Raw genomic sequence first — 16,673 nt, 5'->3', positions numbered from 1 at the left:
TCAAACGCGAGTTTATTCTCTAAACTTCTCGCATTTTAGCTCGAGGCCTCGTCATCATTGGTAGCTAGTTTTTTCAAAAAAATACACAGATAAAATAGTTTTTTTGGTCCATTAATGACAGAAAAATAAAATTTAGCATACAAAAACTAAACTTTGAAAACTTAATGAACTTAAATCTTAAATTAGACAAGTTAGTGGACTTAAATATTTTCTCATATTGAAAAATAATTAAAAATTTTAAATGTTAAATTAATATATAGCAATGTAGTATATGTGTAGATATAATATAAAAATATAATTAATAATAGAAGAAAAACAAATTCAAAATTTGCCAAAAATCACTAGCCAACTCGTCGTTGATCAAAGTCATGTTTTCTTTATTTTTCAACACACATTTAATTGGTGGGAAATCAACTTATACATTAATCACTCAAAAAGCACCTTTATGTATATTATACATATAAAACACATTTTAATATAAAATATAAGTTTACATGTAATATATTTTATGTAGAGTATCTCTAGGTAATTAATATTTTTTCCATCAAATATTATGTTGAAGTTTTCTTTGTTACATTTTATTTCCTTGCATTAATTAAAAAATATAGTATAGAGAGGATTATCTTAGAAAGAAAATTTGATATATTTTAGATATCGAAATAAGAATAATGTTAAAAACCAATATATCGTCATAACGATATTTACAACCATTATATCGTGAGATTTTACTGTTATATCGCGAGATTTTGTATTCAATATATAGTGATATTTTGACAAATTGAATTTTTGCATTGAATTTTTTTATGTTGTAGAAATTGATGTACAAATATTGATGTATATGTAGCATCACTCTCGAAATAACTTACTATATAATATAATAAATATAGGTAATTTGAAGAGTATATGAAAGTAATATCTTATTCCTTGATTAATTTTTTCCTTGTTGATAATATTAGTTTATTAAAATGTAGGGTTTTGTCTTTCTAAACCAAGAAGATTTTCTATAATATCGATATTTTTCTTGTTCGATAATATAGTAATATTATTGATATTTATGATAAGATCTTTAGATAATATACTATTATACAAAAAAATTTATTCCCTAAAAAAATTATTGTTTTTCTATTTTTGTAGGATTTTATACAAAAAATAAACTTGAGGATAAATGAAGTCCATAAATAAAGTATCATTAATGTTGTGTGCGTTTGAGCCGGTGGTTTTGAGAGTCGAAGGAAGAACAAAGAATTACATCAGTGAAGAATCGACTCATGCTGTTTGTTGTCTTGTCGTAAATTGTTGGAGACACATGAAGACAAAATTTGTGTAAAGCGTTGGCTGAAGAGTTATTTGTAGCTCCGGATTTCGGCAATACAGTTGTTGCATCCTGATTTTGTTTTGTTTTGTTTTTTTTTTTTTTTGAAGCAATTTACTTTATTGACCTGTTAATGAATATCGTTTTTCTTAGTTTCACTATTACTGGTTTTGTAAACTATTTAAAATTTTTTAATGAATATTTTGTCTTGAAACACAACACAAGTTTTTATACTTACGTGTGATGTATTCTATCTTACTTTAGTCATTAAAATATATTTGTGTGTTTTAATTATATATTCTGCTACATGTTGTGGATACGTATTATAACACCCACACACAACTAAAATCTGATACACACAATCTTAATATTTTATGTTAAACAAATCGAACTCTCAGTATAAATATTAATTATCACCATGCTTGATAAAAACTCATGATCTAAAATCCCTTTTTTCATTTTTAAAATAAAAACGATCTCTTATATTAATTTTACAATATAAATATTATTTCACTCGAATAAGAACTAAATATATTGAGAATTTATTTGCAATATATGTGGATGGATGCAGGTATTTACGTATATGTCGAGCTTTGGTAGATGGAAGTGGGGTCCTTTTCATGCCACATGAGAGTCCAAAATAAATATTCTCGGGCCCACAAAGTTGAGCCCGTTTGAAACTCGGATTTCCACGTGGCATAGTTGAAACGTGTGATATATAAACTAAAAATGGGTGTCTTCGAATCGGTCCACTTGGCCACCTCATATACGCAAATAAGAGAAGAAATTCAACACTTTTGTGGAATCCAGGTGTACACTACGTTGATTGATAGGTACACTACCTATTCAGGTATTCATAAAATGATTTTATGAGTCAATTTTGTGAGATTGATTTTCAATTCGATTCAATTAAAGAAAAAATATTCATTTTTTTATGTTAAAAATATGATCGGTTTGACTCGTCTCACGAAAATATATCTGTAAGACCGTTTCACAAGAAAATTATTCTTACTGACATCGATACTCTATTATAAAGAAAAATGGAACATTTATTTATTTTTTTCCTTTGGGGATTCCCGTTTGTAAATTGAAGTTGGATAATAAAATATAAAAAAATTTTATATCACGTCGATAAATTAAATCACACTGAAAATAGGAGAAGAGATATGTGCTTGAGTGTATACGTTGTTGCTCTTTACGAGTGTATAAAGTTGTTCAGGTAAGATACTCTTTCTCGTGGGCGAACTTGATGTTAAAATAATCGTATGGCGAACCAACTTGTGGCTTGAACTTTATTAACTCTAATTTAAAAACAATTTTTATTCTAATAGTATTTTACGGATTTATCCAATTATGACATTTACTTTATTTGTATCGCATACAAGCCGCATAGATAGAATCCTTGAATATACTAAATGTACCATGAGGTCTGTCTCGCAATATAAGATTATGAAACTCATTAGGAAGTGTACCGTATATTTTAAACGTGTTCCTAGTCGAATCAGCTGTTTAAAATAAGAATACAAGTCGCTTGAGACTAGAATCTGTGATGTAAACATCATGTTTCATTAGTAAGGGTATGAAGATGTTCATTCATACATATGAATGATTATTTTGCATAACAACTCTCTCTCGGACTGTCCAAGTGGTTATCACTTATCTAGTGGAATAATCCGTGGTTATGGTTATACACCATCAGCCCTTTTACCCCGGACAACGTATAGGATTTGCATATTAACATGCAATTTGATCTGTTTACCGACTCCATTGAGGGTCATCAGATGGCGATGTTGGGTGTAGTTTCGAAAGACGAAGGAACAAATGCATTGTAGTCGAGGATTCACCATTTGCCTACAGGTGAATATATCATATGTGATATGATGAGTTAATAGTGCAAGGAGTCTCTGGTCAAGCAAGACATTTGCTTTAGTGAAATTTGTTTTCCTAGTTACACATATCATGTCACTATTATTACTCAAAGATACATCGCATTGTTATCGAATTGAAATGCAACTATCGATATACCAATGGTTTCAAATTCGATATGGATATATGAGATGAAGGGACCGTACTGTACGTTAAACCTAACTTAAAGTTCTTACAGACACTATCAGCGATACCTAGGTGAACATAGGGCGATGCTACTAGACGCTCTTATCATGATCCAATAGGTACAATCAGACTTGAATTATTACATTCTTAACCAAGAGGTTGATGAAAAGAATTAGGCTAATTAGGGTAAGCCCAAATAAGAATAAATGTTATTTTGAATCACAAAAAGTTGTGAACGCTTGGCTAGTTGTATCCATTAAGGGTCACACAAGTATTGGATTATGTGATCGCGTTGAGACAGTTAAGTTCAAAGAGTTGAATTTGGTGACTATAGTTTGATGAAGATTGCTTATAAAGAAGTTTATAAGTTGATTCCATATGATTGAAGATGTTGAAATTAGCTTAACAGCTAATTAAATGAGGATAGTAGAAATGCATGTTTTAGTAAAAGAGTTCACAAAATTAACACTTGCTAAAAATTGATAGTGAAAAATTTTGCTCTTCGAAATTTTCAATTTTCATTATATGAACAAGATTTGTACTCTTGGTATATCGGTGCTGACTGATCGTCTATTGGATAATAATGAATCACAATTATTTATTTAGTAAATTTTGAATCTACTAGTGGAATAATAATGTTAGTANTCATTTTCCATCGTTCGCCCCGACGCGGACAAATTTCAGAAATTGCGGCAATCTAGTCTTTAACGCAAATTCGTGTAAGATTTCTAGTACAGCCTACACGAGGAATCTTGTCTCTGATCGCGGACCCAAGTATACGATTAAAGAAGGGAGATCCGTGCGAATGTATTTACAAGAAGTGCTATATCAGCTTAAAAATCGGAATCGTCATATTTGACGTTAAAAACGTAAAGGTAAACAATTATAAACACCCTATGAATGTTTTAATTCATATGACATTCAAAGAACAATTCGAACGTCGAAACTAAAATTTCTAAACTTCAACTGCGCATTGAGTGCGAGAAAACGGTACTCCAACACTTGACCTATCGTGTGAAGTCCTAGACCAGTGATGACCATGTTTGGTTGCTTCTCGGATGAGTAGCCGGACATGCATGGGGTTTGACCTTTCACATGGTGGTAGCTGCCGCCATAACCTTTTACCTTTCTTATAACCTTTTGCGGAAGCTTCCGGGTTTTAGTGCTTCTTGTATTGTCTAGTTCTTCCGTGCTGTAATTTTGTTTCAAGTTGCTATAGTTCTCGTTCTTGTATAACGGCAAAACATGCAGAAAAATAAAAATAAAAAATTGTTCGACAACTAATTTTGACTAATTAAAAGGACGAAAATTATTAGTACAATTTGAATGCGATATGTTCTCTGTATAAAAGTTTTGTCTACATTTTTAGAAGGGATATCAACATTTTTGTCATGTAAATTGTACATTTTTCATTTTTTATCATGTTATTGGTCATTTTACGGTCTTAGTCTAATAACTTATATATTTTTTTTTCCAAATTTTGATCTTTTTACATCGAAATGTGGACATGACACCGTAAAATACTAACATGACACGAGATATAGCTGATATGTCCGATGTCATGTCAACATTCAAGTGAAAAAAATATTAAAATTGAAAAGATAATGTGAGTAATTAAGTCCTTCATTCATTCCATTAAAGATTTATAGTGAGTGTTTGTAACACGAGGAATTGCAAGATAGTACTCTTTGAGTTTTGTGATGGTAATTAACTTCAAAATTATTAAGAGATGGTGGTGTTCAATTGATCAATCAGATTTTTTTTCCGATCAAAAGTACTATGATCCCTTGTCAAAATAATTTGTGGGTTCCAAACAGCTACAGTAGCTGAACCTAATAAGATTGTAATTACAACCCAAGAGAGAGCTCCTTGCTCTTTTCCACGTTCTATCTTGGTTTTGTTGATTTTGTGGCTGCTTACCCTTTCATATTCCAAGTTGTTACCCAAATAATATATTTTAATTATGCTTTTTTCCCGAAATAAATATCAAATTTTACCTACTAATTAATATTTCCTTTAGATCATAGTAAAAGAACATGCGAATCATGTCGGTAATTTAAAAATACTAGTGCAAATTATTTCAATGATTGGCACAAAAAAACTAAAAATTCAATATTATGATTCGAGAAGTTATGAAATTCAAGAATGAACAATTTGGTGATCTTCCCGGAAAGGCAATCAACTAATGCTCCTCTTTTTGTTATTTCCTTCCTCCATTCACTATCTCACGTTTTCAATTCCAAGCGTACAATTTCTCTACAATTAGGGTAGCTAGGAATTATGCAAATGGTCCCAACCCATAAATAAGAACACAATTTCCCATCGAATTCTTTCAATGAATGTGGAATTAAATTTGTAACTCTTTCGTTTAATTTCTCTTTATAATGTTGAATGTTGTCAACTTTTTAGGGAAAAATAGGAAAAGCAGTACTTAGGGGTGAGCAAGATTTCGGTTAAACCGAATTACTCGATCGAACCAAGCCAATTCGGAAATTCGGTTAGGTTATTTCGGAAATTCGTTTTTCAAATTAAAAAAAATTCGGTTATATCGATTAATTCGGTCCAGTTACGACTTTAAAAATTTTGAAACCGGTTAACCGAATTAACCGATATAATAAATACTATTATTTAATNTTTTTCTTAAATCAAAATTTTAACCGATTTTAATTCGGTTTGGTTGTCATCGATTATGAAAATTAATTTGGTCTGTTCGATTGTGGATAAATATTTCGGTTCGGTTATGGCTAATTCGATTAGGTCGGTAACCGAACCAACCGAATGCTCACCCCTAGCAGTACTCCCGTATTTAAAATTACTAGAATTTAAAAAAGTAAATCGATACAATATTATAACTTAATTTTGACAACAAAGAAAATCAAAATTGCAAAAATACAAACATACATGATCAAAATTATATTTTTTCCCTTTTATTTATTTACATGATCAATATGAATGTTGGGAGGGGTTGTTACAATAAATTGTTTGAGTGTTCGTGTAAGTTAGAATCAAAATGTGGTCCATATTCTATTGTCAATATGAAACATTTATTGTACATTAAATTGTAAAAGGACATAGTTGAAACCAAAACAAATTAAATTTCTAAAATCTAGAAACCTATACGATGTTATAAAATATGTGGCACTCACTAATTTACTGCAAAAAACTTTAATTTCATCTTTGAGAGAACAAGAATCCAAAAATTATATGCTTTTTTGTATTTGATTTTGAAATAAATTTACTATGATCCCAAATATAAAGAAAAACATTATAATCTTATTTTCATTTAAACTTTCAAAATTATATTTTATTTCACATATTTCATCAAAAATTTAACTTTAATTAAAGTTTTTATTACTTTCAATAATACTCATTTTTTATATTTTATCTAAGGTACTATACGATCTTTTCAATATTTTAACAGATAATATTATTGTATTATGATAAGTACTAGCGTTTTCTTCAGAATTATGATTATTCATATTTAACAATGTAAATAATTACTTAATTTCCTACATATAAAATTATAAAATCTCTTTTTTAACAGCTTAACAACAAACTTAACTATAATTATTTTTTTTAGGAAGCAATAATTATCGCGATTATAAGAATGATCGAAATGTGATGATTTAGTTTTTGAACGTTTCAAAATATTTGAGTTGAACTATTACGATCGACTATAGTTTTTTTTGTAAATTGCAAATGTTCGATCCTATAATTGTTATTATAGAAAAAATAACATGTCTGAGTGTTAAGATCGAGAGATTGATTAGAAGGAAGTTTAAATAAATAATCTCACAAAATTCTCAAATTAATTTGGTTGAGTTAGCAAGAATAAATTATAATTCTTGTCGTTGAGCTTCACTAAACTAACAAAGGGACGATGCACGAAAATAGAATTACCGAATCAGTTTGAACAATATAAATGGTTAGGCTAAAGATCAGTTAGGCTAACAAAACTTAAAGTAAATGTAAGTTCACGAAAAATTGTTTATGGATGTTCAGATATTTGAACCACTCATACGCAACTCTTTCTTCCACTAAGAAATAATTTCAGTAGAAGACTTTGGTTATTATAACAATTTGCAATAACCTACTTCAGTAGGGCTCATAACTGGTCTACTGAAGCTCTTAGCTATCTCACAACTCAATCAATTTGATTGGTAAAACTTTTACTATCAGTTATAAGTATTTTTTTTAACAAGAATACACTAGAACAATTGATCACCAAAAATAAGATAAAAACACTTAAGTGTGTGCTAAAATAATTTAGATCAGTTGCACTATAAAAAATTGAATCTTAGAATAAGGCTTGCGAATCAGAATATAATCTCTGAAACTTCAACCAACTGATCTATTTATAGAATTTCATCCAACGATCGACGTTTTGAATCTGAAAGTCGTTCCAGATATAGTAACTAACGTTCCACACTACTGTACTTTCTGAAAAATTGTATACTCTCATAGTGCACAGAAATATGATATTTTAACGGATTGAAAAGTTGTTATGGTAGGAAATATTTTATCTGATATGTCAGCTGGACTCTGATTCTTGAAGAACGTTCGAGAAGTAATATTCAAAGAAAGTGTTAAGACACAAATTATACTTACGTTTTGATGACTATAAAACTAAACTAATTCAACAAAATTGTATTGATGCAGAAAACTCAACAGAACTTGACAACTAAACTGAACTAATCTAGATCAAGAAACGATCTGACAAGGCTACAAAAGAAATACAATGATCTGATGGCACTCAACAACTCGACATATTAAGATGAATCATACTAGTCTAGAGCACTTGAACTGATCTGAAGACATTATCTGAGTGCAACAGAAGCTCCTGAGCTTTTTCAATACAGAATAAAGCACCGGTTCGTTGCCTATTTCAACTAAGTGCCCACGGAAATTTGAAATTACCCAGTAATATATTTAGGAAGAGGAAAAGAACACGTGACATTCTCTGAAAAAGTGTCTGACATCTAGTACAATTGTGAGTACGCCTCATACTTATGAACGTTGGATTGACTCCCAAAATTAATCAGATGTATTTACAATGACAATTTTACATAATCTATCTTCAAGCATTTTCCAAATCATCAGCTTCTTCCAAAGATTTATTTCAAGTTGAATTGAAGACACACGAATGTTCTGTCAGATCGATTAAGGATCGTTCAATGAACTTATTTGTTCTCGTGTATCTTCTGTATTTTTGAGCTTTATGGCTTTGTGAGAAACATTGTAACTGTCACAAAGTTTTTTTGTGCAGATTGAGTTAAATAGATAGTTGCTAGGAGTTTCTACATAATAGAGTTGGTGAACTTAGCTAAACTAGGTTTATACAAAGAGTTGTTACACCAAATTTTCTAGTGGAATCTGGTCTTCTAATTTCCATAAGCAAACTCTTACTTATATTTATCTTTAGTCACTTACTTACTTGTTCTGATCTTATATATCATTCACTTTGTATAATGAGTTGTTCACCACTATATTAATTTAGTTGCTTTACGTACTTAGTTTGATTGAAAAATCAACTTTAGCTATTCGCACAACTTAAAGTTTTCAAAATCTAGGATAATATTTTAAAAGTATTTATTCACCTCCCTCTAGACACATTTTTTATCCTAACAAGTAGTATCAGAGGTGGTTTTCCAATCTCTGAATATCTGATATACTTCTATGATTTCTTTTAATAAAATCCATATTTTAAATGTTGTTTGCCCTTTAATATTTAATTAATGGAATATATGAGTCATTAAAGTCATTTCCAAGTGATAAGATTAGTTAGTTTAGTAGCACGGATTAATCGTGAGACTTCTAGTATAACCGACACTTTTCTTATCACTAAGTATTCCCGAATCAATTTTCCCTAAACACATGCATTTACTAACACAAATCAATAGGGCCTAATATATTTCTAAAATAAGAAAACTAAGTCTCAGCGAGTGGTTTTGTGAAATATCAGTTGCCTTTTGTTCTGTGGAAACATACTCCAATTCGATATTCTTTTTCAACACGTGATCTTAGATAAAATGATGTCTGATACCTATATCATTTGTCTAAGAGTGAAAAACTGGATTGTACATGATTGCAATTACACTAGTGTTGTCACAGAAAATGAGCGACTCTTGTGAATCAACTCCATAGTCTTTTAGTTATTGTTGAATCCACAACAACTGTGCACATCGGCTCTCAGCAACTAGGTATTTAGTTTCGGATGTGGATGTTGTAATTGAAATATTTTTTGTTGAACCATAGAAAATAGTTAGTCTCTGAGAAATTGACAAGTTCCACTCATACTCTTTCTCTTCAGCTTGCATCCTACATAATCTATATATGAATATCCAAATAGATTGAAAGATGAGTCCTTGTGATACCAGATGCCTACATTCTGAATTCCTTTCAAATATTTAAGTATTCTTTTAGGCTGCGTTTGGTAGGAGGATAAAATAACCTAATGATTAGTATGTAAATGATAAAAAAAATGATTGTGATAGAAATGTAATATATGATGTAAAATAGTATTATGTTTGGTATGATTTTTAAGTATGAGATAATTTTGAATTTTATGATGAAATGACAAAATTGTCCTTTTCTTTATTTTTTCTTCTTTACTCCGGCGAAGGATCGGCAACGGAGGTGGTCCGACGACCGGCGGCGGGAGGCGGTTCGACGGTAGTTAGCGGTTGGTCGGCGCCGGGAGGTGGTCCGACGGAGGTCAGCGGCGGCCCGACAACGGAAGGATAAATAATCCTAGGAGGGAATGAGGTATTATTTAATCACACCTAATACAACCTAATCATTCATAGGAGGGATTGAGTTGGTTAAATAAAAATCGTACCAAACATTTTTAAACTCACCTAATCATTCCAACCAAACGCACCCTTACCAAATAAATAGTGTGATTGATTAAGGTCAAACTGAAACGAGCACACATGCATACAAAAAACATAATATCAGGTTGACTGGGTTAAGTAAAGTAATGAACCTATAAAACCTCGATACATTTTTAACTCGACTGAAATTCCCCTTCGTTTTTATCTAACTTAACTGATGAGCTCATGGGGTAGATGTAGCTGAGGAAGTCTCCATTCCGAATCTTTTCAAAAATCTTTTGTAGATTGGACTTGATTTATAAAAATTCTCGAATCTTCTTTCACTTGTAAGCCTAAAAAGAATGTCAGTCTATTCATCATGTTCATCTCAAATTTTTCTTGCATCAGCTTAGCAAACTTCTCTCACGATTTTGGGTTAGTCGAACCAAAAATAATATCATCAACATAAATCTTAACTAACATAGTATGATCATTCTTAAAAAATGTAAATAAGGTTTTATCAACATAACCAATTATAAATTCCCAAATGCTGTAAATCCTCTAGTATGGGGTTACTCTCTGAGTGTTTATCTGTTTTTTGGGTTTTGTTCCAAATCCTGTTTCTTTGGAATCTCATGCAATTACTCTGGTATGTTGTTGCAGCCGCTGCTTACTCTAAACGTTTGGGAGGCAACGGATAGATAATTTTTTTTAACATATTTTAACCGAATAATTACAAATTTCGGAAGCGGTGATTATTGAGAAGCAATAGTTTTCATTACTAGAGGAGTGATCTAAATGTGACGCTTGACTGCTATTGATCAATTAAAATATTTGAGTCGTCCCGTAGAATTTTTATCAGCCAAACATTCGGGTCTATAATTTTTATCACATAATTATATTTTTCTAATTTAAATAATTTTATTAAAAATAATATTATCCAAAGTGTAGTTAAGGATTTCTATTTGATAAAAGAATATGTAGTAACTAACAAAGGATTGGTTTGAGGTGTACCTTTTTTTGCCACTCGTGTGATACTTGATCAACACGACAATAGTAATTTAGTACAACGATATTTTATTTTATATTAAAATTTTAACACATAAAATTCAAACATTCCACGCCCACAAATCATTGCTCCATTACTTTTATGAAAAAAATTTGTGTGACACGGTCTCACGGGTCGTATTTTTTGAGATGGATATCTTATTTAGGTCATCCATGAAAAAGTATTATGTTTTATGCTAAGAGTATTAATTTTTATTGTGAACATCGTCGGTAAGGTTGACCCGTCTCATAGATAAAGATTCGTGAGACAGTCTCACAAGAGACCTACTCTACTTTTATTGTATTTTATTTTCCTTAATCTAGAACTAAGATGATGAAGACTTATATTGGTTCATCCCCCAATGACTGTTTTTCAAAAATTCCACATCTGAGTAATAAAGGTTTAAATAATTAACAAGCAACAAAGACGTTTAGTGGAACCAATTATGCACAACATAGCATATATTATATTATTATTCACCATAAAATTATATCCAAAAAGTAATAGTTAACACTATATAAATAGATAATTTTGTAGAAAAACAAGAATTAATTAGGACATGTTCTTGAACATTAATTTAAGAGAATTCTACTAATAAAAATTTAGTTTTAATTCAACAAGTTTAGTCTTAATTCATCAAGTTTCAAATTTTCCTATATTTAGTCTTATTTTTGTCGGATTTATGTTGGTAGAAGAATTTGCAAATTTTAAAGTAGAGAGGAAATAATGATAATAATAATAATAATAATAATAATAATAATAATAATAATAATAATAATAATAATAATTACATGGGGATTAATTCAAGAGAATTCATTAATTAAACCCTTGAGTCATGACAACTTATCTTTTATCCCAACTAAACAAAATGAATAAATAAAAAATAATACAAACATCAATATGTTTTATCCAAAGCTAAAAATCCTGTCCAAATTCTATGAAACTCTGAAGATTAATACAGAGAATTTCTAGTGTTTTTTTTTTATTATTATTATTATTCTCTGTCATTCGATCTTTGCTACTTGTTCCAAATTTTTGCTGATGAATCAATGTTGTAAGAACCAGACGTCATCGATATCATTCCACAGGCTGTCCGATATGTCTCCGCCAGCGTTCATCCACTGGCTGCTTTCCTCCGTCGTCAAATCCATCACGTGGGGGAAATAACCTGTGGGGCTGATCAAAGATTGATCGGCATAATTTGAAAGATCGTTTCCCTGATAATAATCTTGATTGTTTCCCTGATTGACTGGATAGTTATTGTAACACTCGGTCAGGTCGGAAACTGGCGTCCCGAAGGAGTCCGATGATGCGACCACGCTAGAGTTTTCTGGGGAATAAGTGTGAGCCCCGCCACCGAAAACAGGTTGTGGAGGCACGATTTGGGCTGAGAACACGTCGAGATCCGTGTTACTTTGGTCGTTGAGATCATAAACAGTGGCTGAGGAATTGGCGTAGGAGGAAGATGCCACGGCGGTGCTGCCACCTCCGCCACTTGTGGCTGCCTGAGCTTTGATTCTCTCGACTAATCTCGGCATCCAAAGGTAGCGCATGGTGTCTTTGAATTGCTTGCTGTTAACGTCACACTTGAGCTGCTTCGCATGCTTTTGGACCCTTGTTCTCCAGTAATTCTTGATCTCATTATCGGTCCTTCCAGGCAAATGTTGCGCGATTTTAGACCACCTACAGATCAAATTCAATCTCGATCAATATCATACCAAAACTTATGATCATCAAATCAACAGCTATACAAACGAATTTTTTGTTTAATAAAATTAATACCTGTTGCCCCAACGAGAATGGAGTTCAAGAATCAGAAGCTGTTCTTCGAGAGTAATATTCCCACGGCGGACGTCGGGGCGCAAATAGTTCAGCCACCTCAATCTGCAACTCTTCCCAGTTCTGTTCAGGCCTGTCACATTCGAGTTCCATACATTTCATCAGCCTCCAACCGCATTATTAATTATGCGGGAACAAAAAGGTAACAGAGAATAATCACTTTAACAGGTTAATTAACTCCCACACGTCAATTATTCGTACCAAAAAACCAAGAATCATCGCCCACACATGAATTCTAATTTCTTCAACTTTCTTTATCCCATATCATCCCCTTCCCCTTGACCAAATCATATACACCGACCACCAAAAAAAAAATAAAGGGAAATAAATTATCCAATTACCAGCACAGCGGGAGAGCGAATTCCAGCGGCCTTCCCCATGGCGGGCTATGTAGTTCATGAGAGTAAAATCTTCTTCAACAGTCCACGGCCCTCTTCTGAGGTCCGCCATTTCCTCTTCAGCACTCTGGTTGTAAGCTTTGGCCTCCATTTGTTCCATCCCAAGATTACCCAAAAATAACAAAAAAAATTGATTGATTGTACACAGAAAAGGTTGAGAATGGGATGGATACGTGTGTATATATATATATATATATATATGTATGTATGTATATATATATTCAGGGAGAGAGATTGAATTGAAGAATGAATAAGATGGTGGGGCTTTATATAGATGTGTGTTAAAGGAGAGGTTTGAAAATTGCATGTGAGGGAGGGAAGTGGGCAACTATGAAGCCGCAATTAATTTAATTTAAAGCACACACTTAAAAAAATATGTCTTGGCAAAGAATTATGCAATATTTTAATATAGTTAAGCGAGTGAGAGCTTTGAAATTTGACTATTTGACTCTTTTAATTTCTGAGTGTGGAATTAGACAGTGTGTGTGTGTGTGTTTTTTTTATTAAAAAAATAAATAATAATTTTTTTTGTTTATTTGATTTGTACATGTTTTTTCCGATCAAGTTGTCACGAAATATTTGACTTTGTGATATGGGAAAGAGAGTACTGTTTTAATTAAATTTTATTTATTTACAATTTATATATTTGGTACCATATATAATATTAATTGCAATATGTGAATCGATTTAATATAATAAATGTGCTTAAGTACTTCAAACTATATATATTGTTTTATTCATGGAACATGATTGTTTTTATGCCGATCGATAAAATTATTTTATTTAATTTATTTTTTATTAGTTGAAGAAAAGAAATTTCAAATTTATTTGAATGATTGGAGATAATCAAATGTGTTTGTGTATGTGTATAATGAATTTAAGATAAAGAGTAGGTCTCTTGTGAGACGATCTCACGAATCTTTATATGTGAGACGGGTCAACCCTACCGATATTTACAATAAAAAATAATACTCTTAGCATAAAAATTAATATTTTTTCACAGATGACACAAATAAAAGATCTGTCTCACAAAATACGATCCGTGAGACCGTCTCACACAAGTTAGGTATGTGAATGTTATATTGGATTCACATCAGCCTTGCACTAGAAAAAATAGCAAAATTGCAAATGAAACAAAGATAACATAATTTTCTAGTGTTACATGAACAATTAGACCAAAATGACCGGAATTAAAAGTTAGTGTATCAAAAAAAAATTTGAAAACTTAATGGACCAAAACGAAAATTAGACGAGTCAATTGACTAAAAAAAATATTCTTCCTAAATTAAATGTATTTACATGAAAGTAGAAAGGCTAATGATAAGCGACTAAAGTAGTGTTCGCAAAAGCTTATTTTAAATACTTTCAAACTCCTAGCCGATGAAATATTCGGAAGTTATATGTAAAAATTGAAAAGCACTTGTAATAAATTTTTGCAAAAACTATCGGAATATTACTCCTATAGCTTCACTATCTTAATTGGTTCAATAAACACTCCCGGTGCCCTCCATTTCACTTCGATGCTTCATTAATTAACCATGAATACTTGTGGGCTTAATTTGCTAATCTATTCGCAGCTAACCCCACCATGATAAATGCTTCAATCTCCATTGAATAAAGATAAGTAACACATAAAGATCAGATTTAAATTTAACTATAACTGACATAAAATTCAAATCCCCGTATTTGATTATCATGAGTTTCAGGCTTGAGAAATTAACTATTGGAATATGATAATGGCCTTTCTTAGGAGTGAGATCAAAATATATCAACTTTCAGCTTGTTAAACTGATACATTATTTAAAATATTTGAGTTATATCTCTACCGTCATGTTGATTTTTGGTGGAACAACTAACACTCGATCTTAAAATTGATATATACATGTCATATATAGGAACATCAAGTAATCGATTCTGATGATCAATTGTAGGTCGTGCAATTATCGGATGAATGATTATTATTTTTAGAAGAAAAAAAAAAGCAATATTGTCCCAATTGGGAGATTGCTCAAAAGATCTCTAATATTCGGATTGTTTTAAATTTTTCAATAAAAAATTTATGTTACACCGCTAACATCAGCAATATTAATATAAAACACTGAAATGTATCATTGGTCACACACAATCATAGGATGTAAAGACACAATCCTCATTTTTTTAGATATTGTATATATAGTTTAAAAAATTTGAGTTTCGTCATTCTTATTTTGCCCGTATATATAATTATATATATTGGTACTCCAATTAAATGTAGAGTACATAAAATTAAGTGAAAAAAACTAAATGTTGAAAATCCAATAGTTTATAAATATATATTGAATTTAGTTTGCATGCATAGCATATAATTGTCCCTTAAACTATGTATGTCGCAGCAAATGCATGCACTTGATGATCTGAGAAACATACATTATTAATCTTTATATTATATTATATGAGGTTGTCGCCTATGTTCTTGTGTAAAAGGAAACATCTCCTTTTCGGATGTTTTCCTTTGTCACCATAAAATGCTTCGGTTTATCAACTTCTTTTCGTGTGATTGTCTTAGTGGGGGGGTTTCAAAAAGGTTTGATATAAAGATATGTTGGGGAGATGACAAATTTTCTAATACAACACATATATACCAATGCCAGAATATTAAAAAACGCAAATATACAGGATGAAATAATTATCAGTAACAGATTGGGGAAAGAGTAAAATTAGTCCCCGGGTTTATATATATAATCTACTTTTTTTTCCGAATTTTGATATTAGTTCAATGGCTTGGATTATTTTAATTTGTACTTTTAATCCTCGTTTTGCAGTGTTTCTGACATTAGAGGTGGGAAAAAATACCGAATTTTCGGTATGTCGAAGATTTCGGTACTGTATGGTAACGATGCCGAATTTTTCGTTACGATAATGATATAAAATTTGAAAATTTCAGTATATACTGGAATACTGAAATACCGAAAAAATAATAAATTTTTTTTAAATAAATAATATTCGAAAACAATAAATTTATAAAGTGTTAAAAATGTAAGGTTTTTATGTATAAAACGGTATATACCGATATCGTACCGAAATCTCGGTATACCATACAATTTCGGTATAATGGGTATGCTATGTATATATACCGAAATTTTTCGGTATATCGATTTTTCAGTATGGTATCAGTATAAAATTTGCTTGTGCTGTAATTTTCGGTACGATATGATACGGTATTGCACCCCTAG

The 16,673-nt window shown here is 31.0% G+C and overlaps 1 protein-coding gene across 1 annotated transcript; it reads right to left on the bottom strand.

Moving 5' to 3' along the window:
- Positions 1-11,975: 11,975 nt before the first annotated feature.
- Positions 11,976-13,694, bottom strand: LOC140984235 (transcription factor MYB108-like). Its single transcript, XM_073451503.1, has 3 exons — positions 13,405-13,694; positions 13,007-13,136; positions 11,976-12,907 (listed from the first exon to the last, which is right to left on the bottom strand). Exons 1-3 carry the CDS (start codon positions 13,559-13,561, stop codon positions 12,271-12,273), a joined length of 924 nt encoding a protein of 307 aa, XP_073307604.1. The 5' UTR covers positions 13,562-13,694; the 3' UTR covers positions 11,976-12,270.
- Positions 13,695-16,673: the final 2,979 nt, after the last annotated feature.

This window comes from Primulina huaijiensis, chromosome 9, assembly GCF_012295235.1.
Source record: "Primulina huaijiensis isolate GDHJ02 chromosome 9, ASM1229523v2, whole genome shotgun sequence".
In the NCBI taxonomy this organism is placed as follows: Eukaryota; Viridiplantae; Streptophyta; class Magnoliopsida; order Lamiales; family Gesneriaceae; genus Primulina; species Primulina huaijiensis.
Note: the sequence above shows the minus strand (reverse complement) of the source record. Positions and strands in the feature narration are given on the sequence as shown.

What these genes read in the sequence shown, in the direction of transcription:
- LOC140984235 (XM_073451503.1), bottom strand. Translation starts at nt 13,561, where the DNA reads ATGGAACAAATGGAGGCCAAAGCTTACAACCAGAGTGCTGAAGAGGAA. An exon ending in TTCGCTCTCCCGCTGTGCTG is followed by an intron (nt 13,137 to 13,404) that starts GTAATTGGATAA and finishes CGAATGTGACAG; the next exon opens with GCCTGAACAGAACTGGGAAG. An exon ending in CATTCTCGTTGGGGCAACAG is followed by an intron (nt 12,908 to 13,006) that starts GTATTAATTTTA and finishes TTTGATCTGTAG; the next exon opens with GTGGTCTAAAATCGCGCAAC.